Source organism: Bubalus kerabau, chromosome 8 (assembly GCF_029407905.1).
Source record: "Bubalus kerabau isolate K-KA32 ecotype Philippines breed swamp buffalo chromosome 8, PCC_UOA_SB_1v2, whole genome shotgun sequence".
NCBI lineage: Eukaryota > Metazoa > Chordata > Mammalia > Artiodactyla > Bovidae > Bubalus > Bubalus kerabau.
Window position 1 is genome coordinate 84,595,319 of NC_073631.1, and position 27,499 is coordinate 84,622,817.

The window sequence follows — 27,499 nt, forward strand, 5'->3', positions numbered from 1 at the left end:
TTGAACAGAGAAAAGTTTTCATTTGTTTGTTGTTGGTGTTTTTTTTCTTTTTTGGTTTAATTGTTTTTCTTTTTCCTTAAAATGTGTTCACATTTTCATAATGTACAGAAAAAGAGTTTGTGGTTATTTGGTTTGCTTTAAATCCATTAAAAAACTGGCTTTGGGGAGACAGGTGGGGGAGGGACCTATCCTCCTCCCGACACCTGCAATGTGGTGTACTCCTTGTTTAAAAATTTTCAAAAAAATTCTTTTTTTCTTTTTTGGAAAATCCCATGGAGGTGTATAAACCATCCTGTCCACTTGGTAATTTTCTTAGTCTTTTACTTACAAGGGTGATGACTGGGGCTATCTTAAAATTTATTTTTAATGTAATTTTTTTTCTTTTTGTGGGGAGGGGTTGGTAATGGGATAAAGTCCCAAGGGTGGAGTTTAGTTTCCGTGGATTTTTTTTTCTGATTTTGAGAGGGTGTCTCTTTAGGAATTTTCTTCCAGCGAGTCTGTTAAGGGTTCCAAAGGGACCGCCGTGGTCGGCTCGTGCTGTTTTAAGCGTTTAATCGTGTTCTTCAGGGCTTGCCTCTTATTGCAGAACCAAACTCTAACTACTTCCCGGTCATAGTTCAGCTTCTCGGCAATTTCGGTCATTTCCTGCCCAGAGGGGTGTGTGTTCTTCTCAAAGTGGGCATTGAGGATCTCAAGGGCCTGGGGCGTGAAGGAGGTGCGCCTCTTGCGCTTTTTGGACGGTTCACTCCCGATAAACTCGGTCAGGTTCTGCATACCTGCTCGATGGCGGGCCTCAGCCTCAGCCATCCACCGCTCAAGCACCGGCTTGATCTTCTGGGCACTTTTAGGAGTGATGTCCAGCTTTTCAAACCTGGCAGGATACAAAAGGCCAGGGTTCAGTTTGGCTGTCAGACTGCTAGCTATAGTGTTCTCTTGGGCTTCCTGTGGTAGGAAAAAGTGGCTTCTCAGGATGGTGTGTCTGGGGGGAAAATTGAGAAAGAACAGTCTTACACTGAGTCCTCTGCCAGGGTGGGCCTTCTGCCTGCCTGCCTGCCTGACTGACTGGCAGAGCGAATTCACTCCAGATAAGCAGCCAGCTGCAAGGTAGCCCACCCCGCTCAAGCCAGCGCCCACTGCTTGCATGCTTCATGCCCCCCACATGCAGCCCGCACACCCACATGAGGACCAGGTGAGCACGGGTGGACACAGCACAACACAGCAGCCACCATGACAGAAACAAAAAACCACTCGTGGATCTTTTTCCTGCAAATGCTTGAGATCTGAGCTTTGCTTTGAATCCACCCAGCACCAATTCCCCCAAACTTCAGAATCCTTTAGGCAAAAATTAATGCCAGGAAGTGACATCAAAGACAAGAGCTGTCATGTTCTTTTGCTTAAAATGATTCTTTGTATGTTTTCCATTTGGTTTCCTTCAATCCCCGCCATTGACTTGGTGATAAAAAACGTTCTATCCATTCTAATCATCAGTGATGGCAACTGGGACACGTTTCTTTTATGATTCTCTTTTCATCTCTGTTTTGTGTCTCATTTTAATCTCTTTCTCTTCCCCCAAGCCTCCTCCCATCTCTGTCTCTCTCTGGTAACAAACAATTTTCACCAAATGTAAGTTAACAACATGCTCCCTTTAAAGGTAAAACATAACCCCTTGTTACTCTACTGTTGGACTCAAACAGCTGGACACATTGTAATTACTATGAACACCCCCACTCCCTGGAAGTGCTAGGGCCACCTCAGGCCTTTCAACACCGTCCAGTGTAATGCTGTACTTTTGCACCAGGGTATCAAGCTGTGTTTAATGTGCTATATCTGCAAACTGTACTTGAATGATATCATTTTCTGTAAATGAGGTCTTCTATATATCAATTGCCATCAGCAATTCTTTGCAACACTGACTTAAAAAAATATGAAGCATCTTGGACAAAATTATATACAGTGTTTTAAGAGGTCATTCTGGTATCAAATTCATACACACTCTCAATGAAATACAGTACCCATTCCTTTTATTTGTTTGTTTGTTTATTTTGATACTAAATGCACAGCCCTCCAGGATGACAACTTTGGATCCATAGCATTCTCCTCTATCTTTTCAAGTGCAATGCTGTTGAAAAACAACCTTCTGACTGCAGAGTGCATCTTATTACAATTGACTGTTTTCATAGAGTGAAAATGAACCTGCTCTTGTCACAGCATGTTTTAGGAGAATGCTTGCAAAAGGACACAAAAGGATAGGCTTCCTTTATGTGCCTTAATCTTATTTTTTGGCATCCCATTTTAGATATCTTATGTTGTGATAAGCAGCACCAATAGTATCAAATTTTAATGTGATTCCTGTAGCATTCCCTTTCACATAGAGATCAAGAAGTTGTTTATTTTAAAAAAACTCCCAAATTTTGGCTGGTCAAAGAGGAAAGAGCTTTTAGAGTGCTTCCACTATAAAATGAACTAATTATTTATTATCATTTAATGAGCCGCTCACTGTGGCAGGTTCTGTTAAAGTACTCATTGTTGCGTTCATTTGCCACATACCACACCTGACCATCATTTGCTGCAAAACTCCCAAAGATAAAGTCTTGATAGTATGACAACAGGCTTTATAGCACTGTGGGATGGGGGATAAAGGTTGTGATAAGGATGTCCGGTTTACTGATGGTGTGTTTTCCTCTGTGTCTCTGATGTGGGGGCATTTGTCAAAGCCTTAGGGAGTCCCTGCAGCTAATAAGGGGAGAGTGACACTAGAGCGTGTGCAGATGCAGAGTCCTCCCCACACTTTAAATTAACTGGAATTGTTCCATTGTCAGATCTTGGTCTCTTTCAAGACTTCCATTTTCCCCCCCCTTGGTAGTTAGCTCTAAAAACTACTCTGTTGAAACACTAAGAGCTAGAAAAGGGCCCCAAAGTCCCCATCTGCCATTTTCTATTAAACAGTGAATACCCGCCAAGTCACCTTTTCATTTCAGCCATAGTTTTTTTTGGCTTCCAAAAGATATTTTAGAAATCAACATATTTGATTGGCAATGCCCAAGAAATACTACATGTGTTAGTGAAAACCTTATACAGCACTTCAACCATGAGAAGAAAATTGCATTTTAGGACTAAAAATAAGCCAAAGAGGACTTTAGCAACAATAGTACATGGGCAACAGCTTCAAAACCTGTGGCAGCCTTTATCACCAGCCTGTCGAGATGAAACAAAATTAATGTTTCCCAACAGGGAGCAACAGTATTCATATCATTTGATGCTGCTTGTTAGTGTTGATGCTTTGGTACATGTTGTTTGGAATAACATATACAAGCCTGGAAACAAATTTCCCAGCAGTAGTAGCCTTGTATAGACTGAATAAAGGTTATTTTCTACAGGGAGGTATCTTATAAGAAAAAACAGTAGGGGAGACCATAGAAGTGAGAGGATCCTATGGTGCTTTTTGTATTTAACAACAATCAATGGGTTTTATGGAAAATCATTGAGCAAAATGTGAGCTGCAAGCTACTACCCCATACTGATGTTATTTATAACCTTAGTCTTAAACTGCAGGAAAAGTACACTTCCGTCCTTTGGGGAATACATTAAAAGTATAAAGAGCAGATAAAAAGACAGCATTTCATGGATCACCAAGAACAAAATCCACTTAAATGAGTTTAGAGTTGGTTTCTTGGCTTTTCCTGATGGAGGAGGACTCATAAGACATTGCCCAAGAGGAAAAAGCTCTTACTGAAGTGCCTTTGTTACCTCATGCATAAACATGGGATTAGTGCAACACACACATGCATGCGCGGGGTCCGCTTCTGGCGGCTTGACCCAGATCAACTCGAACACAACCAAGGCTGGCTTCTGTCATTTATGTATTTAATTTGGGGAGGGAGTGGGCTAGGTTAGGCCAAATTCGCACTATGCTTTTCTGAGCTATGTAAAGCAGCTGCTTCTTTTTTAAAATATGCTTTTAAAGTTGTGTCTGGTGAGATGAGTTAGAAAAATCCTTCATGATCACAAGATGGTTCTTCTTTTTTTTTTTTTAAAGGCGTGTTTTCTTAGAAAATCTAGAAAGCCATTCTGAAGCAGAAATGGTGAGAGTATTAACACCATCTGGGACCGGCAGCTTTAGAACATCAGTCCACAGACAGGAAACAGTGAATCTCAGCTATGTAGGGCTGTGGGTCCTGAAGGAAGCCTCTGGCCCCGGCGAGGGGCGTGGAGGGGTGGGGGCCGGCGATGGGAGATATATTTCCAATGAAACCACCTTGGAAGTTCTTTGTGAGTTGATGGGCATTATCAAGCCAGCCCCCCAAATTTGCTTTAGCAACTTCATTTCCATCAACATCACCAATCCCAACACATAGCTACCCGAAAGTTCGTTCCCACACTCTGCCCTTCCAGCTTTGCCCACCCGAAGAAGAAAAGCTGAGCCGAGAGGACAAACGAGGCCCGGGCCGGCTGGGAGAGGTGACAGCATGCGAGCACGGGTTACCTGCAGATGGCCGACTGGCTGTACGCGGGGCCCTCTGTGGCACTGAGGGCCTGGCCCACCTGAGTCTGGGTCAGGCCAAGGGACAGGCGCCGGATTTTAAAAGCTTTGGCAAATTCTCGGATCTCCTCCAGATTAACCCCATCCACCTCACCCGCAGCCGTTTGAGGATCTGTGGAGATGTTTTTAAAAACAGGATCAATACATCAACGCACATCCGAGTACTATGTGTTCATGACGGCTGATGAGAAAGTGGCTTGTTTTATAATAGCAGAGCGGTGGGGAAGCCACATGGCAGAATGTTCTTTGTCTCCCTGGAGTGGAGCTCAAGCCCCTATCCTCAACTCATTTCCACCGGCACCAATCATCCTTTGAGATAGCTCTGTCCCAGATGAAAACCACAGTGAACCCATCCAGCCACTTCTACAATACAAGAGTGAGTTCCTTAGAGCTTAGCAAATGCTACCAGTGCCAGGGGCAGAGGTGGTGGGGACGGCAGAGGGCAGGGGGTGGGGATGGGGTTTACGACACACCAGTTATGGGGGAGTGCAATTCCATTTTGCCCATAAATATGTTCAGATATCATGCAAAAATAGAAAGATGAAAAGATTTCTATTTGATATGTCTTAACTGGACTGTTCAGTGCTAAAAATTGCCCTTGGAGAAAAATAGTATTTTGTGTTTCTCTTTACCTGATCACCACTGCAGCCAGGCTAACAGATGCCTAATTTCTTGTGTTCACATTAGCTGCTAAGAAGAGCATACTTATGAAGCTGTGGGAATAACACTGTCCCTCACCCCTCCCCCGCCACCTCATAGCAATTTACTGACACAGATGTCTTTGTCCCCTGAAAGGGCACATAATAAAAAATGCCCACCGCAGGAAGGCTCCTTTGGTGCCAGATAACGCAGTCAATTTAGGACTTATCAAGGGAAATGACACAACAGCTGGAGAATGAAACTCTTCCCCCGACCCCCCCAGCCCCAGCTACTGATCCCTGGATAAATGAAAGCGTACACCAAGCTGGAGACAGCATGAATTGGGGATGGTGGAAGATTTCAAAGTGCAGCTCCATCCTTCCTGGAGTGAAGCCATTCTCCCTGCAAGCTGACTCTATTGTTCTTCACCTCTCCCCTGGACTTAGGTGAAAAGTTTTTCTTTTCCTTTTTCTGCACAATCACCCACCAGTTTCAGTCCATTCCAGGACTTGTCTAAGGAACTGGGGTGGACTGTATCAGTCTGGGTTTAGGGTTATAGAAACTACTATTATCAAGAAAAGAAACAAACATTTGTACCCCCAGTGTCAATTTTTCAAGAACCCTGAAATAAAGATGTTAACATCTGTGGGGGACTTGGAGCTTCCTGTATAGATTCTCACATTACAGGGCAAATGGAATCTGTCAGTAAAATCAGTCATGAATGTGTACACTGTACCCTATCTTCTCATTAAAAACAAAGTCCTGTAGAATTTTCACATGTCACTAAGCATAATTTCATGGAAGAAAGATGTGTGAAAAGTGGTATAATCACTGCCTTTAGTCTCTAAATATTTCTACTTCTTTCTTTATGTTTTGTTTGTTTGTTTTGATTTTGGGTGTGCAGCTTGCAAGATCTTAGTTCCCTGACCAGGGATTGAACCCTGGCCCACAGCAGTGAAAGTGTAGATAGAGTCCTAACCATTGAACTGCCAGGGAATTCCCTCTAAGTATTTTTTAAGTGACTCCTGGGAATCCTAATAAGCGGAGAGAAGGAGCAAGAGAAAGAGAATAGGCAGGTCCAGCCTCTATGGAGTTTGCTGTCTACAGGGGGTTGGGGCTCAACATTATGAATGAGAAATAGAGGAAAATACCAGGTTGCCTACAGTTAAGAACTAGTAGTGTGGCACCCATATTGAAATTTTAAGAGAAGGGAGAGGGGACAGGAGACAGGATTCATCTGGGTCTTACCCAGTGGGCAGTTTTCAGAGAATATTCTGGTCCATAGGAGCAGGGTACAGACAGGCATGGGTGTGAGGAAGAGCCGAGCACTGTGGGGGCCTGCAGGGAGCTTGGTAGCGGGAGGGAGAGCTTGTGTTGTGAGTGGTGAATATTTCAGTTTAGAATAAAGAAAATCTATGTCCATGGACAGGGCAGAAGATGACTATAAAACTGATTGGCTGTTGAGATTAATTATAATCCCGCTTTTTCTCTCCCAACTGACCCGGAAGCCTGGTATCACTTAGTCAATGAAGACTTTTTAGGCTGTGCCTGGTGAGGGCTGCCCTCTGGATCTTAATTCCCACCCGCAGTGCACCTGGAGCAGCTGGGAGGGTTTGCTAAGGATTCTGGGAAGTCCTGTCCATGCACATAGCAGTTTAGAACCTCTGCTGTTTCTTCCTTTACAAATTCCTAGAGCAGGAGTTGCAAATGAACATCTTGCAAAGAAAACTTAGCTTTTTGAGTGCGTACAATTTGGGGGGATTACTTGACAACATTAAACACTGGGAGATTTCGAACGAAAAAGTTAGATTTGTCATTTTTTTCTTTGAAATGTGAGAAGATTTGGTCCACGAGGTCCACACTTACACCTGGACACAATCAGTCAGCTGGCCCTGCTTCAGTTTGTCCGTTCAGCTCCTCTGCATCCTTACCTCCAGCCCTCCTCGGACCTTCTGCCTTGCTGAGCCTGTCTTGTGACCCTGCCTTTAGAGCATGCATTCCCAAGGGGGTGGAAGTTGGTTCTGAGGTGGCAGTGGGGAAGGTGGAAAAGTCTTAGGTAGCACGATTGTTGCACTCCCGCAAAGGGCTGAGGTACATGAACAGAGCCAGTGTGTGACACACTTGTGGTGTTAACATTTCACTGAGGAAGGGGGCCAGCTAGGACAGAAAAGTCTAAACGAGTTCCTTGTGGAGGGAGGAGGCAATAGTAAACCAATAGTCGAGAAGCTCTGGTGCAGAACAGAGAGGGACACCTGGTACAGAACAGCACAGGAGCACAGGGAGAGGGGACTTAGGCTCTCTCCAAGAGAAAAGGAAGAGGAACTGGTGGCTTTGCAAGTATGAGCAGTGGAGGTTCAAAACTGAGGATAAAGAAATGGAAGCTGAACACTTTCTTGTAACAACACGGCTTTAGGACAGTGGTTTTCTTTCTTTCTTTTTTAATTTATTTGGCTGGTCTGAGTCTTAGTTGTGGCATGTGGGATCTAGGTCCCTGACCAGGGATCAAATCCGGGGCCTCCTGCATTGGGAGTGCAGAGTCTTAGCCACTGGATCACTGGGGAAGACCCCAGGACAGTGGTTTTCTTAATTCAGTAGGTCCAGAAGTCACCTGTTAAGACCTGGGACATGCATTTTTAACAGGTACCATAGTCAACTCTGATGCAGAGGACATACTGACCCCAGGGTCAGAAGGTTTCTCTGTAGTTGTGGACAGTCCAAGTTTGGATGTGGCATCCACTGCATGGCTCCATTCGACGCTTAACCATCATTATTCACCAGGTTCCACTCCACAGAGATCTCTACCACCTTATAAGATGATGGGCCAGAGGGACTACTCAGTAGGCGCCCCATCCTTGCCTCCACTTCCGGCTCCACCATTCATAGCAAGTGACAAATGTCTGGGAGTCAGTGGGCTGGGTGGCCAGTGGAGTCTGGAGATGAGAAGAGAGTTTTTCTCTGAGCAAAGCTAGGTAGGGAAGTAAATTTGTTGCCTTACATTAGCCCCATCTCTAGACCAACGGGAAGCAAGAGAGTTATTCTGGAAGGATTTCTGGGGTCGACTCTAGTCCCAGGGTCCACTCTAGTCCCAGGGTCCACTCTAGTCCCAGGGTCCACCTGAGTTGGCAGTGCAGTACCAGGCAGGTTTATGATTTCAGATGCAATTTTGTGCAAGACGCTTCCAGCTTATGTCTTCCTTGCCTTTATTGTTTATCTCCTTACTAGTTACCTGAGACCAGCCATGAAATCCCTGTGTGTGACTGTGCAGGGTGCTCTTGATCATATCGCTGAGAATAATCAGGGTTGAAAAGAAAGCTATGACTTCTTAGTTGCTTGCACTGACCAGTTGTGCGTATTATCTAAAAAGCTCAGAGAGATGGGTGCCTGGCCCCCTGAATCCACAGACTTCTGTGAGACCCCAAACAAACATTCATCACATCTTCTTCCTCGTCTCACCCATTTCCCACTCTTGTCTTTTTCCTGGTTCTACTTAGAGAGCTGATAAGATAGGAATTATGGTGAAATTGAAACAGGTGATGGTCTATTGGACAAAGGCCCGGGGAGGGAAAATCAGTATTTCATTGTTTGTGCAATTTGTTGATTGCTGGAGGTGAGCTGCTTGGCTTTCTTTATATTATTGTTCTCATCCATAAAAATCAGATGGCAGATGTATTATGATGGTTTCATTCCATGGATCCCAAGACTTGTGCAAGACAGTGTTTGCATGGATGAATATTAGTTTTCTCTTATTGCAACATGTGGGACTTGTTTTCCCGCATTGGGAGAATGCATTAGATGGTATCCATAACATGTTTTGAATTAATAAAAAAACTAATGCAATTTTTTTTTTTTTGGTTCCAAAGTTTCTGTTTTAAGTGCTTGAGGTTTTCTCTCCATTGTTGGACTGTTGGACAGTTTCTCTTCATTAATGGTTATATGCTTTTCTGTTTGAAGAGAGGAAATGAAGGATGAATGGTGAATGGTAAATGGAAGCTTCCCTAGGGAAGGTCATTGTAGCTCTCAATCTGGCCCAGAGGTTGACAGTCCACCCTGGGATCAGGCAGTCTGGCTTCCCTTTCTCCATCGTGTCATTCCTTCTCCTGGCTCTGCGGAGGTTGGGTTAATTCTAAGGATGAGTCTCAGGCCTCCTTGATGGGGACTTCAGAGGGAACCCTCAGGTCCCCCTGGAAGTGAATCCAGAACCTTGAATCCAGCTCTAGGGAAACCCAACTTGGTATTTCTCTGCATTGGGAAGGAAGTGCAAATGCATCTCTTACAGAAGTTTGCTCCATATTAAGTCGGTGCAATACATTGGATTGGCCAGAAAGTTCAGGTTTTTTGTAACATCTTAATGAAAAAACCTGAACGAACTTTTTGGCCTACTCAGTGTTAAATAGAGTCAGAAAGCAAAGACTTCCAGGCTTCATCCTGAATGAGCCTTGCTAAAGGAGCCAGAAGATCAGCCTATGGAGGGATTGGCTCACCTGGCATTGACTGTTGGCAGCAACGCTTAAGTATAATGATGACATTTCCCAAGTCTGGAATGTATGGGCTGAACAATAAAAGATTTTCATGGGAGCTAAATGCAAAGTGTGTGAAAAAGAACCTGTTCTGTAGAATCGGATTGCTTGGTCACTGAGCGCATACTGAACTGAGTGCTCAGGATGGGCCAGGATGGTTATTTTGTTTAATTTTCAAAATTTAGCTCCTTTCAACTGTTCCCTTGGACATCAGTATAAGGGGTTACTAAAAGGGTCCAACAGTTTCATTCCACCCACACGCCCCTTCTACACTCTCTGCTTGTGGGATTGTTACAGAAGAAACACACATCTAATATAAAGAAGGTGCCAAGTCTGAATCCACTGCCTTTTAAATATCCATCTGCTTTTTAGTGCTACTCTCACAGCAAAAAATGGGCATATTTACCAAATATTTCTGAGACATAAGAAACCATTTGGGAATGTGCAATGTAATTTGGGAGAACAGCCTGCTTACAATGTGGTGACTTGATTGAGCTGTAGAAAATGGCGTGAAATTGATCAAATGAATCGCGGGTCCCACTGTGCCGTAGCTATCACCAGGCATCTTTTTTTTTTTTTTTTTTAAGTTTGTTAGTTGTTTGGGATCCTTAAACATGCAAACTTCAGAGAGTCCACAAAGGAACCAGGGCTGTTTTACGGCATCCAGTACTACCATATTGTAACTTCTGTGTAGCAAGAAAAGTTCATTTTCAAAGCAGATACAATTCAGTCTTCAGGTGTGAATGGTATGAATGACAGTCTTTTTTTGTGTTGTTGTTTTTAAAAAACTTCTTAGCACCAGGCATCTTTAGGTTCACTTTATAGTTTGGGTTTTTTTTTTTTTTTTTTAATATTAGCTCTCAGTCCTTTTGCTGAGAATTGAGTTTACAGGCCAAACCAAACCCAGAAAAGAATACAAAAGTTCCATGTCTACTTGTTTTTGAAAAGTACTGTGTAAATCTTAAGTTGGTTTGGGACTTTGTCATTTGTTTGACTCTTCTAGACTTTCCAATAGCTCTGCTTATGGAACCTGTAGTTACCCCTGGTGACGGTGGAGACTGAGCAAGGTTTGACACAGGGCAGGCTGTGCAGTGCTGTGAACACGAATGCCGATGTTTTAAGGAGTGTGCATCCCTAGGTTGGGAAGATCCTTTGGAGGAGGGCATGGCAACTCACTCCAGTATTCTTGTCTGGAGAATCCCATAGACAGAGGAGCGTGGTGGGCTACAGTTCGTAGATTTAGAGAGTTGGACATGACTGAAACGACTTTCTGTTCAACCTTATTCTGCAGATAATAGATGGGGGGTACGTGTTAAGTTGCTTCAGTCATGTCTAACTCTTTGCGACCCTACGGACTGTAGCCTGCCACACTCCTCTGTCCATAGGATTCTCCAGGCAAGAATACTGGAGTAGGTTGCCATGCTCTCCTCTGGGGCATCTTTCCAGCCCAGGGATCGAACCCAAGTCTCCTGTGTCTCCTGCATTGGCAGGTGGGTTCTTTACTACTAGGGCAACTTGGGAAGCCCAGCATGCATGCATGCTTGGTATTAACTCTGTATTTTTTTGCCTGGAGTAGGGCAGGTTATGGATGCCCCACCCACTCCCATTCATTTGAAGCAATGGCAGGTTGCCCAGCATCAGGCCACTTTGACCATGACTTAGGAATGTTCACTCACCAAGGTTTTGACCATAGGTTCAAATCCAGTTTGACCTGGTTCAAACTATGGCCTTGGCTTAGTGGAGGGATTTGTTGATCCATTAACCATCCAACTTAATTGAAGGATTATTTACTTCAGATGTCCTTCTGTTCTGTCTCAGTCTCCAAAACTGAGATCACTATCTACTGTACTGCCATAGACCTTATTCATATGTTGACCATAGCATTTATTTCCCTCTGTTGTAACTGTATTTCTTTGTTATCAATTCATGACCTTCCCCCCACAGCAGGGACCACATCTTGCTTATTTTTTCTTTCTCTGTTTCTATTCCTGTGCTCACATATATGTGGTGCTCAAAAAGTAAGTTGTTGTTGTTTTTTTTCCACATTTAAAATTTTTAAGTTGACATCCTCTGACTAAAACACGTTTCCCCTCCTATAATTTAACCTGTATATAACAATTACATCTGAAATATAGGGTTGGGTCTCCCTACATTAGCCTATCTGCAAAGTTGGCAAAGTTTAATCTTAGACAAAAGTAATTTTAAATGCATATTGCATGCTTGAATATGCATTTCAAAATATGAAAGTTGTCTAGGGTTTCTCTTCATATTGGCTCAGAGAAAAATCTTGTGCTTTAATTACAAGATATGGGTTCAGGCATTTAACAATTACTTGAAGACTATTTAGGTGATTTGATGTATTTTATCATTCAAATTGCACTGGATAAAATTTATGTGAAAGCGTCCTCTCTTTTTAAGGCGGCAGTGGCGTGTAGAATGTGTATGACCCATTGAATCTGACTGCCTGGGTTATCATCTTGGCTTTGTCTCCCAGGAGATTTGTCATAGAGTGTCAAGGTCCTCAACTAAGACTGAATCTGGCCTCTCTGACATAAGATAGGTTGTATTTTGCAGGATCTATTTGATGCCAGCATCAGTATCCGAAAATGATAATTTATATTACTTTTTGTGAGTATTCAAATAGGTAAAATATTGAAAGTGCTTTGAAAACTCCTTTACAAGTAAAGTCTTTTTTGTTATTGTTTTTGCCACACCACATAGCAAGTGGGGTCTTAGTTCCCTGACCAGGGGTTAAACCTGTACCCCTTGCAATGGAAGCATGGAATCTTAATCACTAGACTGCCAGGGAAGTCCACAAATGAAATCTTAAATGGAAGTTTGCTGGGGAATAATTAGTATCAGAAGAAGTTCCATGTATTATTTATTCTATATTGGGTTTATGCTCAAAATGCTCAACATGCTCAAAATTTGTAGCAGTCGTAAGCACAGCAACGGGTTTGTGTAAAGTCCAAACTCTGGTAGGTATAGTCCTGGACCTTCTCGTATCTCCCAGAGAAGGTACCTCATTCAGGCTCTGCATATGAGTTTGGAGTTTCTTGCCTCGAGAGTCTATGGTAAAGGAGTCTCTTTTCCCCAGTTTTTAATATTTCCTCTGAAGGACATGGACTATGGTTCACTCATTATACTCATAGAATGTCCCACTGGCCTCTGTGTAAATGAAATTTCATTTGGTCCATTAAGTAGCTCTGTAACTGATTTCTGAAAAAGGCTAATCCTTCTCTGCCCAGCTAGAGACAAACGGCAAGACAGAACCACGTGCCATCCATACATTTATGCATGCGTATGTATATATGTACATGTATATTTTTTGGGGGGCTTGCTTGTGTGTGTGAGGGAGACACGGCAACCCTCCATTTTGCCTTGCATCTCTAGACTCGGCCCATGATATGGAGAATCCCTACTATTCCTGTTATAACAGGTCACTCATGACACTTGACCAAACACAGATACTCACATATATCCTTGTTTTGTGCCACAGATGCCTCTGCAGTGCTGTAGCCCTTTAAACCTGTAGCTGTTGGGTTTTTGGTGCCTGGAGAATTATAATTCATGCACTATTCTGTGATTTTATATACAGGTAAAAATTGTACTAAAGGTGAACAACTAACATTAAATTAGGTCATTGTCACATTCATCTCAACATGTTTCTATTTGCATCTGATACATACGCTGTCTCCTCCTAGGGCCACTTACCATTTCTAAAATATGTCTACATGGTCTGCTCAGGGAGGCAGACCTGCAGGCTCACGTTATTTTATGAATGGTTGTTCAGAGGTTTCTCATCAGATTCCAGCCCATGCAGCTTCCCCCTCGCGCCACTGGGGGCAGCTCGCGGTGCACACACCACCCGCCCATAGGCACACACTCTTTTATTTCTTCTGACACCTACAAATAGAATGGCAGGAACTTCAAACACACAGAAAAGCAGCTTGACCTGCCGGCTGAGTGCCTGTTGTTGGTTATTTCAGTTCTGAGCTATGTGGCTCATGCCCTGAAAGCTGATCAGTTTCTTCCTTCTGAAGTGGCCAGACTGACTCAGCGCCATCAGAAGGCGTCTTGGGGTGGAAACAGCCCCTCCATGCATTCACTGATGGGGTGTGGAGGTGTCTGCTTCCCCAGTGAACCACTGGCCCTGGGCATGGACTTCATCCCAATATTGACCTACCAGTGCCAGGAAACTTCTCTTCTGTTTGAAAGATCAGAGGGAGAGAGAGGGAGGAAGGGATAGGAGGGATGAGAGAGAGAGAGGCATTGCAATTAGGCAACAAGAAGGTCACCATGATTTAACCGAGCCAGAAAGGATACTTACTGCTGACTAACTGGCCCACGCTCAAAGCTGAAGAAGAGGAGGATGAGGAGGAAGAGGAGGAAGCCTGCCGGACGGGGCTTTGAGACATGGATGCTTGGCTGTGAGCCAGGTGCAGAAGACTGCTTTGGGAGGCTGCTTGACCCACTGACGTCTGGGAGGGTTGGTGGAGCTATGCAGAGGGATGTAAAAAAATACACAAAGGCATGAAAAATTAGGAGGAAAATGCCAGGGAATAGAAATGTTATCAGGGCTGAATCATTTTATTTCTAAGAATATATACTTCTCTGGAATAATGCACACCCTGCACAACAGGCAGGGTTTTATTTTCTTTCTTTCTTTTTTTTGTATATATTATGTGGCTGCTTCCTTGACAGGCATTTTATTAGTATTTCTAAATATATTAATTCCCTACTTGGCTTGCTGAAGCATCTAGTTTTCTACATTTCTTGACCGCCACATGTGATTGGACTCTTTCTGCCTGTTCATGCAATTCCAGGGTGCTTGACAGGCTTCTCGAGTACATATAGATAAAATATAACACCTGCCATCAACTTAGACTGCAAGACTCAAGATCAAGGGTGGGTTGTGCCCAATCATTTTGTCTTATGTAACTGGTGTTTTTAGGAAAGTTCCAATTTAGGCTGAGTGTGTATGGGAACTTCCTGCTCTCTCAAACCAGAGTCTGGGTGTATTACTGTGGAGCTGGGAAAAATAATTCTAAGATCCTATTGAAATTAAGAGAGAAATGGGGGCAGTCAGGACAAATGTATCGATTGATATTTGTCCCTCTTGGTTGTCACTTTCTTACACTGTGCCAGCACTCTGTTTGGCATGGTCATGCCCTCGCATTTAAAACTTTCATATCAGCCTGTGGAGTGGGTGTTAGTCTGACCCCTCTTTTACCACCAGGGAAGCTGAGGCATAGAGACTGTAAAGGATTTGGTGTCTTCCTTTGGCAGGTGCAGAGGAGCTGGTCTCCAGACCTATGAAGTCTGATCCCTGGGCTTGAGCTCTTAGTCACAGCGCCACAAGTCAGAATTCACATTAAGTCTTGTGTGCAGTAAGGAAGGTGGTCATTGTATTCATGACTTCTTTCCAGGTTATCAAAGTGCTATGGTTCTGGGAGGTGAGAACCTCGACTGAAGGGAGGAAGGAGAGAGAAAAGGAGGACAGTCACAGCTTCCGGGTCCACCTGGACACCTGGGAGGGGTCTCTCTCCATCCACGTGTTGACCCTGGGAAGCTGGCGAATGACAGCCCTAGGCCTGGCACAAGGGCACCGGTAGCCTCAGCAGTGGCCACCTTTGTTGATTAGACGAGATTAGACAGAGTACTTTCCAGAGTGCTTTCATTTCCATCATCACAGCTCCCAGAGGTGTAGGAATGGTTTCAAAAAAGGTTTTTAATAAAAGGAAGTCAGTCTGGGAGTGGAATCAGGCCAGGCCCTGAACTTTGGTGAAAAGAGAGCCAACTACAAAACAGGCACTGATCTTTGACCACCTCCTCAGGATCTAAGAGTCAGCCTGGAGATTTCAACATCACATTTGTCTGTGCTTTCCCAGTGTGTGTATGTGTGTTCAGTTTTTTTAATTCAACTTTTTCAAGATATAATTTACACATAATAAAATACATACATTTTATGTATACAGTTTGATGAATTTTGTCAAATGTATACATCTGTGAAACCACCATATTATCAAGATATAGAACCTTCTTATCATTCTATAAAGTTCCCTAATTGCCTTTGTAATCAATTTTCCAACTCCTGGCCCCAGACAGGGACTGCGCTGTTTTCTGCCACATGTACTCATTTGGCATAATTCTAAAACTGGAGTTGTATGGTATGTACTTTTTTTGCATTTGACTTCTTTTGCTCAGATACTGTTTTTGAGATTTACCCAGTTTTGTTGGATATATCAGTAAATCATTTTTTTAATTGCTGAGAAATATGTATAGTATTGTTATATATCTGTATGCATATCTATGTCAAAGATTGTCCGTGCATTCATCTGTTGATGGACATTTGGGTTATTTCTGGTTTGGGGCTGTGATGAAGAAAGTTGTTATAAACATTTATGGGCAAATTTTTGTGTATCTCTGTGTTTTCATTTCTTATATGTAAATACCTATGAGTGGAACTGTGGAAATGACTGAGTCATACCTTAAGTGCACATTTACCTTTTAAAGAAACTACCAAACTGATTTCCAAAGTGGCTGGAGCCATTGATATGCTCACCAGCTATGTATAAGAATTCCAGTTGCTGTGCAGCATCACCAACACCTTTAGTCGACAGTCTTTTTAATTCCCTAAAGTGTTTTTAACCATCAATTAACATTCTACTTTCAAACAATTGTTAATCATGTGCTACTTTGGAAATGTGTTTAGGGACCTATTTCCCTTCCCATCCCACCCTCCCCCCCTACCCTGTGGTAATGCTTTTGCTCTCCAGATTCACAGGCTAGCTCTTAGATCAGATCAGTCGCTCAGTCGTGTCCGACTCTTTGTGACTCCATGAATCACAGCACGCCAGGCCTCCCTATCCATCACCAACTCCCGGAGTTCACTGAGACTCACGTCCATCGAGTCAGTGATGCCATCCAGCCATCTCATGCACCAGATATAGCTGGCCCAATTATGGGAAGTAAGTGACTCTCCCAAGCCCATGAGTCTGCCTTAGAATCTAGGCTCTCGCCCCATAGTTCAGGGCTCTTTCCAGGATGCCAGGCTGTCCGGTTCCACAATTTCCTGCAATTACATCTCAAGGGAAGATCCTCATTGTTACTCCACTGTGCTACTATTGTGAAGTAAGGTAGTTGTAATTGACATGGAACTCAAATTATATATGCAACAAGCATCTGCCTAAAGTAATTAGCCAATCTGCTGAGCACATAATCAACAATCAAATCCAGTAAATTTTATTCTGTAGGAACACACACTGAAGATTAAATCTATTTTTAATTTGCTTAATAAAATGTGATGGATATTTGCATGTCACTCTATCCCCTCTAACCTATTGAGTTGTCCTTCTAAATATTGTTACTTGACAAAAGCTTTGCACAGTTTTGAGTTACTGAGTCATGAGCTAGTCTTTGGTTTTACCATTTCATCAATATTTTATTGGCCCTGGGCGTGGCAAAGTACCATCAAGGAACTGGATAAGACAATAATCAATTTAAATTTCTTTTTCTCATACACAACTCAGTAAAGAAAAATAACTAGGCTTCAGTCTACACAAAAGAAGGAATTCTAGAGGAAAACAAAGTAGCTCTATTGAGAGTTTGTCCTATGTCTACACAGTCAAAGAAAGAGATGAATCTAAAATAACTAAGAATCTAGGAAAGATGTATTTTGTCCAAAGGAAATAACCACTTTTTTTAGAACACTGGGGTCCTGCTTACCTTCCAGCATTTAACCAAACAGTTCAGAATAACCCATAAAAATTCTAAAAAGTTCTTACTTGGAAAGAATCAAGATTTTAAGGTTATGGCATTTCTAGCAAATTAATACAGGCATAGAAAGTCCACCAAAAAGGAGGAAAAGGAAGGGGCGGTTCATGTTAGCCTAGAGCTCTGCTTCATCCAGGGAAGGAGAGAAGGATGTGAGGATGTTCATCCCGCACAGGGGATGAGAGACAGGCAGAAATAGGATTCAGAGTCCCTTAAGCTTTACGCTTCTTACTGCATCTCATAGGCTGGTTTTATTGGTTTGTTTGTGTTGATTGGCACTGCTGCTGTTTACTGTATTCAACAAAAATGGATATAGGCACACTTTGAAGGCTTTCTGGATTTTCTGTGCCAGTGCTCCTCATCTGTCTTCCTTGTGTAACACAGTATATCCTTAACAATATTATAGTTTCTGGAATAAAGCATCTTCTAATTAAATTCACAATTGATATAAAAATAAGTGAAGGCGACAAGCATCTTGGAAAATGGGATAAAACGAAGAACCAGAATGTGATAGATGAATTGGAAAAAGTTAATTTACATAAACAGTGAAATTCAAATGGGATTAAATACAGAGAAATTCATTTGGGTAGGGGGGAGAAGAAACTTTCCAAACAGGTAAAGGCAGAGTGGGTGCAGAAGAAATGAAATCAGTGGTTCTCAAGATTTAAGCACTTTCAGAATCACCTGGAGGGCTGGTAGAACACAGATCCCTGGACCCTACCCGCACAGTGTCTGGTGCCATAGGTCCAGGTGGGAGTCAATTATTTGCATTTCTAACAGGTTCCCAAGTGAGGCTAAGGCTGCTGGTTGAGGGACCGCTTCAGGTTTTGGAAGGATCTTGTCTTAGAAAAAGGGTAAAGAAAGTAGATTTATTGCGTCTAGACAAGAGAAGCCAGAGCCTAGATTTAGTAAGAACTTTTAATTAGGAGGACATAAAGAATACCTGAATGTTATCGAGGAGTTCATTCTACAGTGGACGTGGCCAACTGTGCAGGTGTTAAATTTGCTGGAAGGTTCAGGGTTGACCTTAGGACAACCTAACTTGAAAAATTTTGAGTACTAAAATTTTGAAAAATTCTGATAGTTAAAAACTCCCTTGGGTATCATATCTAGAACACGATAGAACTCTGCATCTTAGTGCAGAGGAAGGGGTTAACAGAGAAAGAAAGAGAATTAGGGAAGAGAGTGCTGTGTGGAAGTTCTCCCCAAGCTGCCGTCAGGTGCTGGTTTGGAACATACTGGAAAATGGCAAAAGACACAGAATCGGAAAGCCACGGAAGGGCCTGGGCTGGGCTCCTCAGGGAGCATGACTCTGGAATCTGGTGTCCCTGATAGGGAAACACTACCATTTGGCAGCAGTTAAACACGATGGATGGAGCACGCAGCGTAGGCTGGGTCCTGAGCAAGGCTGAATCAGTCTGGTCCCTGCCTTTCAGGTGTAGACAGTACAGACTGCTGACAGTGAATGGAGTGAGGGGAAAACCAAGGTGAGAGAATGATAAATGGGAGCTTCACAAAGGAGGGATCCTGGGCAGGGGGATGGTGGTGGGAGTTTGCCAGACACAAGAGGTGGGAAAGGCATTCCAGGCTAGGGTGGGCAGGGAGCACATGCTCTGTCAGCTGAGCTCGACTGGGAGTGACCAGGGGAGACCAGAGAGGTGAGATGCCCGGATGTGTGTCTGGAAGGTCAAAGGTCTGTTTTGTACTGGGGTCACTGACACACATTTCCTTTCTCTAGGAAACACTTATGACTATTTTAGATCCTGTATGGGTGGAAATACCTTATTTGTGTCTCATTCTGGATGGCTCCAAGAAAAAATTGGAAACTACTGATTTAGGTAACAGCTGGGAAAAAACTGGTGACTATATTTTTTTACTTGAAAAAAAAAACACAAAACCATGGATTTAGAGAATCATGTAGCATTTCAGGGGCTTCCCTGTGGTGCTAGTGGTAAATAACCCACCTGCCAGTGCAGGCGATGTAAGAGATGTGGGTTTGATCCCTGGGTCAAGACTATCCCCTGGAGGAGGGCATGGCAACCCACTCCAGTGTTCTTGCCTGGAGAATCCCACAGACAGAAGAGCCTGGCGGGCTATAGACCATAGGGTGGCAAAGAGTTGGTCACGACTGAAGCGACTTAGCATGCACGGCATTTTAGAGAGCTAGTTTAAATAAATCATTTTCCTTTGGCTTCCTATTAGCATCAAGATTACATTTTGAAGAACAGTTGAGTGCCTTCATGGATGGCAGTCTCCAAGTATTATAGCCATAGTATTTAATTTTTGAAAAATTTCAATTCTTTGATTTTACAAATCACATTTCCCCTTTCCCGTGTCTCTATTTTCTTAATGACATTAAAAATCTCCCATAAACTTGTTGGGATATAGTCAGAGGAAGAATAAACATACACAACATGATTTCTGTGCTGCTCATGAAGAAATCATGAATTCACAATCACAGAATAATAAGGGCAAACCCTGGCATGTGGGTCACTCTGACTTTTGGAGCTGCAGAATCTTATGGAGGAAAGGAAAGGTTACTTTCAAGCTCTACCAAATATTTTTGTATTAAGTTCTTTGTTCCATGCACAGAAAGATACTTCTCTCTCCCTCATATTTTTTTTTTTTTTTTGGTGCAGCATGTGAGATCTTACTTCCCTGACCAGGGATCAAACTCACATCCCTAGCACTGGGAGCAGAGAGTCTCAACCACTGGACCACCAGGGAAGTCCCCCTCTCTTTCTTATCTAGTCATTTTCTGACCTTTATCTCTTTGCATTGCTCACCAAGAATTCCTGATTCGATACTATGGAAGTGATATCTAGGACTATCAGATACTGGTATATGTTTTTTAAAAAAAATACTGTTTGTATTTCAGATGATAACTTTGCAGGTTCTCAATCTTTCATCATTGGAACAAAGCATCCTCAAGAGTAGTTGACTCTTCACTCTTCGATTTTATCCAGGTTCTTTTAACTAGTGGTAGGCATGTGTAAAAATTAAGATTTTTAAATTATTTTTATTAAATAAAAACGAATCACCCCAGGTCATCTAGCCCAAGAGGCCTGTACTTCACTCCATAAAAAGTGGACTTCCTTTTGAGTGCGAGTTAGGGATTTCTCTGCTCTTGTAATTTATGACATATTTTACTGTTGGAACTATGCTCTGGTGAGATCAAGCATTTGTCATAAATCACATGAAAAAATAAATTGAGAAACTTCTCTACTGTACAAGAGAAATCCTTTATTTTTTAGTGGTTGTCCATATTATATTTCTTCAATGTAAAGGGTAATATTTAAAGAAAAAATTGAAGACCACTATTCTTATATATATCTCTAGGTCTGAGCTTTTTACTTTTGGACTCTAGGCATTTTATGACCCTCTATCCTCAGAATCCCCCCTTTTATATCTGGGACTCAGATTTGAGCATTCCCTGTTGATTCACCCAACTTTTTAACTTTACTACACCTTCCAAGGTGTTTCAATCAGAGCTGATGCCAAGAAACAGTATGGCGCTCTTCTCCTGATATTTCTCACCAGGTCCGTCATCAGTTCCCTTGACCTTTCTAGGACTTGAGTAGACCACTGGCACAGGCCTTGAACAACGGGACAGGCCCACGGGTGCCTGCCGTGACTTGAGGATTCAGGAAGGTTTGAGTGTCACTCTTTTCAGCTGTGCACACATGTGCTCTCAGCATGCACTTTCATGAGAGATGCATGCACATATACTGGCAAGGCAAGTCCTGCTCTCTGCGATCGTTGTAAATGACATGAGTTGGATGGGCAAGGCACATCCCCTAGAGGCTGGCTGTTTCTTCCCAGTTGCTAGATCTCCAGTTCTACCAACAGGGTTGATGCAAGTGGTTAGACTAGCAGAGGACCAGACATTCCCACTGTGATAATGAGGTTTCATTCCAGGCGCCAACAGGTAGGGTGTGAGCAAGATTCTGAGGTGCATCTATGCTCACGAGAGAGACTGTGTAAATGGATTCACGCTGTTGATAGTGGGCGAGGGTTTGAGGAGGACCACCATACCTCCCTCTTACTTGCCGTTTCTTAGTTAGGTCCTTCTGGATCAAAACTGTTCTACCTCAAATATAGAGCTGTCATCTTGTACAATGGCAGTGGTCTATCACCCACACACCCTACTTAGAAATTCAAAGTGAGAGTGAGAGCTACTTGTATTAAATGTTGATGATCTCTAATTAATTCATCACCTTCTTGGCAATTTACAACTTGGGTTTGCTGACAGAAACAGTTTTTTAGCAGACTGTACAAAAAGATTAATTTTCTCATTTCTGCGCCCAGAGATAATTTTGAACATAGGTTTGAACAGATAGAACTAGAGATTAAAAAGCCAATGAAACATTTGGGGGAACTATTCATTTTTTTGGCCACACTGTGTGGCATGTGAAATCTTAGTTCCCTGAACAGGGATGGAACCTGTGCCTCTTGCAGTGGAAGCTCAGAGTCTTAACCACTGGACCAGCAGGGACCAGTCCAGTTCCCTTGGGGGAACTATTTAGAAGGTTAGAGAATACAGTGGAATCCGGTAAATAGTAAAAGAAAGAAAATAGCTGAGAGACAGGGGCAGAGGGAGGGGGTGGAAGTCTTCATGATACATTTGTCAGGGACTGTCCCACTGCCTGTGAGAAAGCTGGGGAAGAAGAGGGTGGTGGGAACCCTGGCTCACAGGCAGTGGTTTCGATTTAGAGGGAGAACCAGCAGGAGTAAGAGAGGCCCCCCAGCTGCTATGTGAGGGAGATACTGACATTTCCCCATTTTATAGATGAGAAAACTGAGGCACAAAGATGAGGAATGCCTCAAGATCACCCTGGGACAAAGCCACCCTTTTCAGTTTGAATATCAGGCCCCTTCCATGACTGTTCCTAGACTCACTCTGCGTTTCAGTCACATGAACCTTTTCCCTGTGTTTTAGCACTCCAGGCTTCTTTGTGTGTCCCTGCCTCTGTGCCTGCTATGCCCACTGCCTGGAATGTTGTTGACCCATCATTCACCTGGCTGACCCCCAACCCATCCATTAAGATTCACTTCCAAACCATGTGAGGACTCAACACTCTCTGGACAAAGTCAGTCACTTCCATCTTTGTGATGATACTAAACTTCGTACATACCTGTCCTGTTACAGAACATGCTGTCTTATTTATTTATTAAAATTTTTTTGGCCATGTCACTGGATCTTAGTTCCTTGCCTGCTCCATCCCACTTACCCTCCGTCCCCACCCCTCCCAGCAGTGGATGTGCTCATGTGGTTTGGAAGTGAGTCTTAATGGATGGGTTGGAGTTAGTCAGGTGAATGATGGGTCAACAACATTTGTAACCACTGGACCAGCAGGGAAGTCCCAGGACATTCTGTTTTATTGCATAATGGGGCTGTGCTCATACATCTGTGTCCTCTACAAGACTATGAGCTCCTTAAGACAAGAAATTGTCACTCTTTCAATGCTGCTTCTTATCCTTAAGCAGGGGCTCAGTGTATAGTGGGTTATCAAGAAAGGTTTATTGAAGAAAACAATTAACCAGAAACTCCATGAGGTCAGGGACCATGTTGTTCTTCTTCAGGGCTGTGTACCCAGCTTCTAGCATAACACACAGAATGTGCTTGATTGATATTTGAATGGATAAAACATACTGGATTCTCATGGTTTTAATAAAATTTTACCAATTAAAACCTCCTATTTTTCATTCCCTAATTTCTAGGAAGCACTTTCAGCAGCATCAATTTGGGATCTATTAATGTATAATACTTTATCCCCCCATTTACAGATAAGACGTTAACTGGTCTTAATTTCTTGTTGACCCCTTTTAAAATTGACTGAAAGTTAAGCTGTGATAAATAAGAACACAAATTTATTGAACTTTAGGCAATTGTCCCTGTTATAACTGAATATATTCTTGTTTATAGATTAGCAATTATTTAGTTGTCACTCATATTCACTAAGAATGAAAAATAAAGCTACTTGCTTTTTTTAAAAAAATAAGTATCGATATGTTAGGATTAGTGAGATTAAATATTTTCTAATTTAAAAATTACTTTTCATTGATTGAGCCCAAAGAGAAGAAGGACGGTAAGGAGAGGTGTCCAACTGTCTGGACAAGAGGCCTTTACCTGCTGGCCGGGCTTGATGGGGGATAGCGTGATGCCCTGCGTGTTGATCACAGGCAGGATCTGGTTCCCGATGACCGTGGCAATGATCTGGCCCTGGGCGTTCGTCAGGAGCTGGGGGGTAATCGGCTGCACTTGAAGGCCCTGAGTGCCACTTGCTGTTTGGCTTGAGGGCCCTGGATTCGGCATCAGAGGAATGGTCCCAATAATCTGCAAGAAACAGGCCTACAGGTGAGGCTCCAGGCTCTGCTCAGAGTTGGCACAGGCACCTGAACCTCTCTCATGCTCTGGTCTCTGTTGGAGGCTCCCTGAGAGCCAGTTCAGAATCCTCGGATGGATCTGGAGAAGAAAGAAAGTGGCAAAGAATGAGCATGTGAAGGAGAGAGAAACACACGTAGACTGAGTGCCTGGACGAAAAAGGAAAACATCTTATTTAAAACTAAAATAATGGATTAACAGATATACCCTACTATATACAAAATAGATAACCAACAAGGACCTACTGTATAGCAAAGGGAACTCTACTCCATACTCTGTAACAACCTATCTGTGAAAAGAATCTGAAAAAGAATATATATATATGTTTACGTATATCTGAGACACTTTGCTGGACATCTGAAACTAACACAACACCTAATACTATATTACACTACAACTATACTCCAATATAAAAAAAAAAAAAGGAAGGAAACTCAGGCATCAGTGAGGGCAGAAACATGTGACTTCTGCCAGGGCAGCAGACATACCTGCTCTGTTTCAGAAGCAGATGGAGCATCAGCGACTCATGCACTGAAGTCCCTCGTCTGGCTGGGGAGCCGTGCTCCTTCCCCACAGGGCTCCTCACACACAATGTGCTTCTTTATACGCTCTCCTCTGCTTGGGTCTCTCCTGCCCTCTCCAGCCCTCCTTCCCTTCCCCGCCTTCCTGTTCCTCTCTCAGGTCGGGGGTTAGCTCCTTGACATCCCAGCATGACTGGATGCCCCAGCAGCACCCTGGTGATCACGGTGGTGGAGAACCCGGATTCTGGAGTCAGGGACACAGAAGTCCATTCCCAGCTGTGCCGCCTCCTCTACAACATCGTCAAGGAGCCTATGCTTTCTGAGGGAGAACTGGAATCATTAACCGATATTTGAAACTCAAAATAGAGGTCAAATGACGACTGAGGATTGAACATTTTTCAAAGAGCATTTTGTTTTTAATTTTTTTTTTTGACGTGGGCCATTGTAAAAGTCTTCACTGAATTTGTTACAATATTGCTTCTGTTTTAGGTTTTGGTTTTGGCCACAAGGCATGTGGATCTTAGCTCCCTGACAAGGGATCAAAATGTCAGCCCCTGCACTGGAAGTCAAATTCCTAACCACTGGACTGCCAGGGAAGTCTCTGAAAGTGCATTTTAAAACATGGGTTTTAAACTGGGCCCTAGAGGTGAGAGGATCAAGGCTTCTGCGGCAGGTGGGGGAGGCTTTTCTCTGTATCTGGTAGCCTCTGATGTCAGTAAAGAGCTCATGCAGAGCATCACAAGAGGGCCTGGCTGGATTCAGTCACCGTGGTGGGAGAAAGGGAGCATGAACAGAGGTGTTTGTAAGATCTGGAACCACAGACACATTCATAAGTTGACAGGGACAAATCTATTTGGTGAGAAAAGAAAATACAACTCTGTTTTCCAATGTCATGGACTCTCCCAGGGAGAGTCATGGAACTCAGGTTGGATGCTGTCCTCTCCAGGTACCCCAGGATGGTTACGCAGCTCTGCTAGGCTGGTTGTCTTCCAGGGACACTTCCCAGACGTGAACAGTGGTAACCTGACCTGAGGGGGCCACCCCGACATATTAACAATACTATCTCAGGAAGTGCTTTCATGGGTCTGGTTTTCATTCATCCCATCTTCTCACAACAGCTCAGTCCTGCGGGCACTAGTCTCACCCCTTTTTAGCAGGTAAGATAGTGGAGGTTCAGGGAGGAGTTTGCAAGTGGCAGAGCTGGGGTCCAGGTCTGCAGGACCCCCAAATGCTCACTTTTCCATGTATCTCCTGGCTGCCACCACAGGGAGGACCCAGGAGGGAACCTGCTCTTAGGAAAAGCCCTGCATTCTGTTTGCAGTTTCCTACCAGACACTTAGCTGCTTATAGACTAAATTTATAAATGATTCCATTTTCTGTGCCCACAGTGCCCCAGGCAGGGCTTGGGACATAGTTTCTCTATAGCTATCTTGGGAAGGAATGGTTTCTGGGTTCAGCTGTCTCTTGGATTCCAGATACAGCTGGCACCGCAGAAGACCTGCAAGACCACAGGATTCAGTCCAAAGATCAGGGTTGAGAGACATCCCTCCTCACTCGGCAGCCCATGCTTCCACCACAGAAGCTCCTGTGGGATGGCGCTAATGGAGGAGCTGTGCAAATATCAGGTATCCATGGCAGTTGTCAATAGCAGACAATCAAGGCAAGTCGTTTCCGAGAGAGTGGTCAGTGGTCCTGCAGGGAGTTTGTAGCTCCACAGTCTCACTGAGCAAGACCTGCGCTGTCCCTCCAGCAGCACTGGCCATGAGCCTGTCCCATCAGTGCCAGCAAGCTCAGCAGGAGTCCACATCAACAGATCAGGGCGCATAAGTACTTTATTGATGACTGGTCTTGCGTTAACATCCAAAGGGTCCAAAGGCTTTGATTCCACAGGCAATGCGGGGAGCAAGTTCCTTGTCTGACTCTGACGCAGGCTACTCCCACTTTCCTCACCTGCACCATGAAATGTACAACACCCCTGTCCTCAATGCACTGGGAAAGTCCAGAGGCTCACCCATCCTGTCTGACTTCCCTGGGCCTGGGAAGCCCTACTCCTCCTGATTGGCCCCAGCTGAAAGCCTGCAGAAGCTGGATTCACTTAGGTGGCAGGGTTGTGGGTTCTATTTTAGGCAGGATGTCAGCGTGTTTAGCCCGGGAGAATGCTTCAGAGGAGGCAGGCACCTGACAGCTACAGAACACACTGGGATGTGGAGTGAGGCATTCTGTTTCCAAGAAGATTGACATGAGTCTGTGCTCGCCTGGCGGTAATGAGATGCTCTGCCTGCGTTCTGAGTGCAGAGAAGAAAAGGCAAACACAGCGTCTCACCAGCCTCTTCCCCAAGTGCAGTCTCGCTTGCCAACACCTCACGGCGACATTACTAAAACATGGCGTCACTTTTGTCCCCCTTCACTCCTCCTTCGCTCCTCTCTTCTTTCCTGGGCCTTCGCATCACTTACTGAGGTTAAGGCAGTGCTAGTGTCAGAGCCAGAGGGACCCACAATGGCCCTACGGAGGGAACCCTTTAATGGGAGGCTTTGTCTGAGAGGTGGAAGGGTGGGGTGGGGTGGTTCTAAAGTCAGGATGGCTTCTGTGAAGTTGAGCGTTTTTCATTTTTGTTCTCCTTTCAGCACAGTTGGGATCACCATCTCAGCTTGTCAAACCCTTGGCAGTACTCCATGGGGAATTTTTTAATATTCCCCAGTGCCTTACAACTCACTCATTTTCATTTGCTCCCATGCATCCAAGTGTGGAGACCGTCACATACTGTGTTGTTGAAAATTTGTCAGATGTGCCAATTTTGCTTACATAGATCTCACTCTAACTTCTCTTTAGACTCTAACTTCCAAAAGGTGGTCACAAGGACGTGCGAGGAGCCGAGGCAGCAAGGTGGGAGGTTCACTGACCTGGAATACTTGTGTTTTAAATGAAAAGCTTTTCAATATTCAAAGGAAGTATTTGCATTCACATATCCTTCAACTGAATCAGGAAATCACAGCTGAGGTTTGAAAAGGCAATAAGGGGGCTTCCCTGTGGCTCAGTGGATAGGAATCCGCCTGCCAACAGGGAACATGGATTCGATCCCTGGTCCAGGAAGATTCCACATGCTGGGGAGCAAGTAAGCCC

At 43.7% G+C, this 27,499-nt stretch overlaps 1 protein-coding gene across 1 annotated transcript in view; it reads right to left on the reverse strand.

The window, feature by feature from the left end:
* Positions 1-436: 436 nt before the first annotated feature.
* The window catches only part of POU6F2 (POU class 6 homeobox 2), a 501,377-nt gene continuing 474,314 nt past the window's right edge, over positions 437-27,499 (reverse strand). Inside the window, exons 7-10 of the mRNA XM_055590763.1 lie at positions 23,603-23,809; positions 14,027-14,195; positions 4,484-4,652; positions 437-979 (exon numbers count right to left, since the gene is read on the reverse strand). Coding sequence (XP_055446738.1) covers positions 475-979; positions 4,484-4,652; positions 14,027-14,195; positions 23,603-23,809 — 1,050 coding nt within the window. The 3' untranslated portion in view covers positions 437-474. The remainder of the gene's footprint in view (positions 980-4,483; positions 4,653-14,026; positions 14,196-23,602; positions 23,810-27,499) is intronic.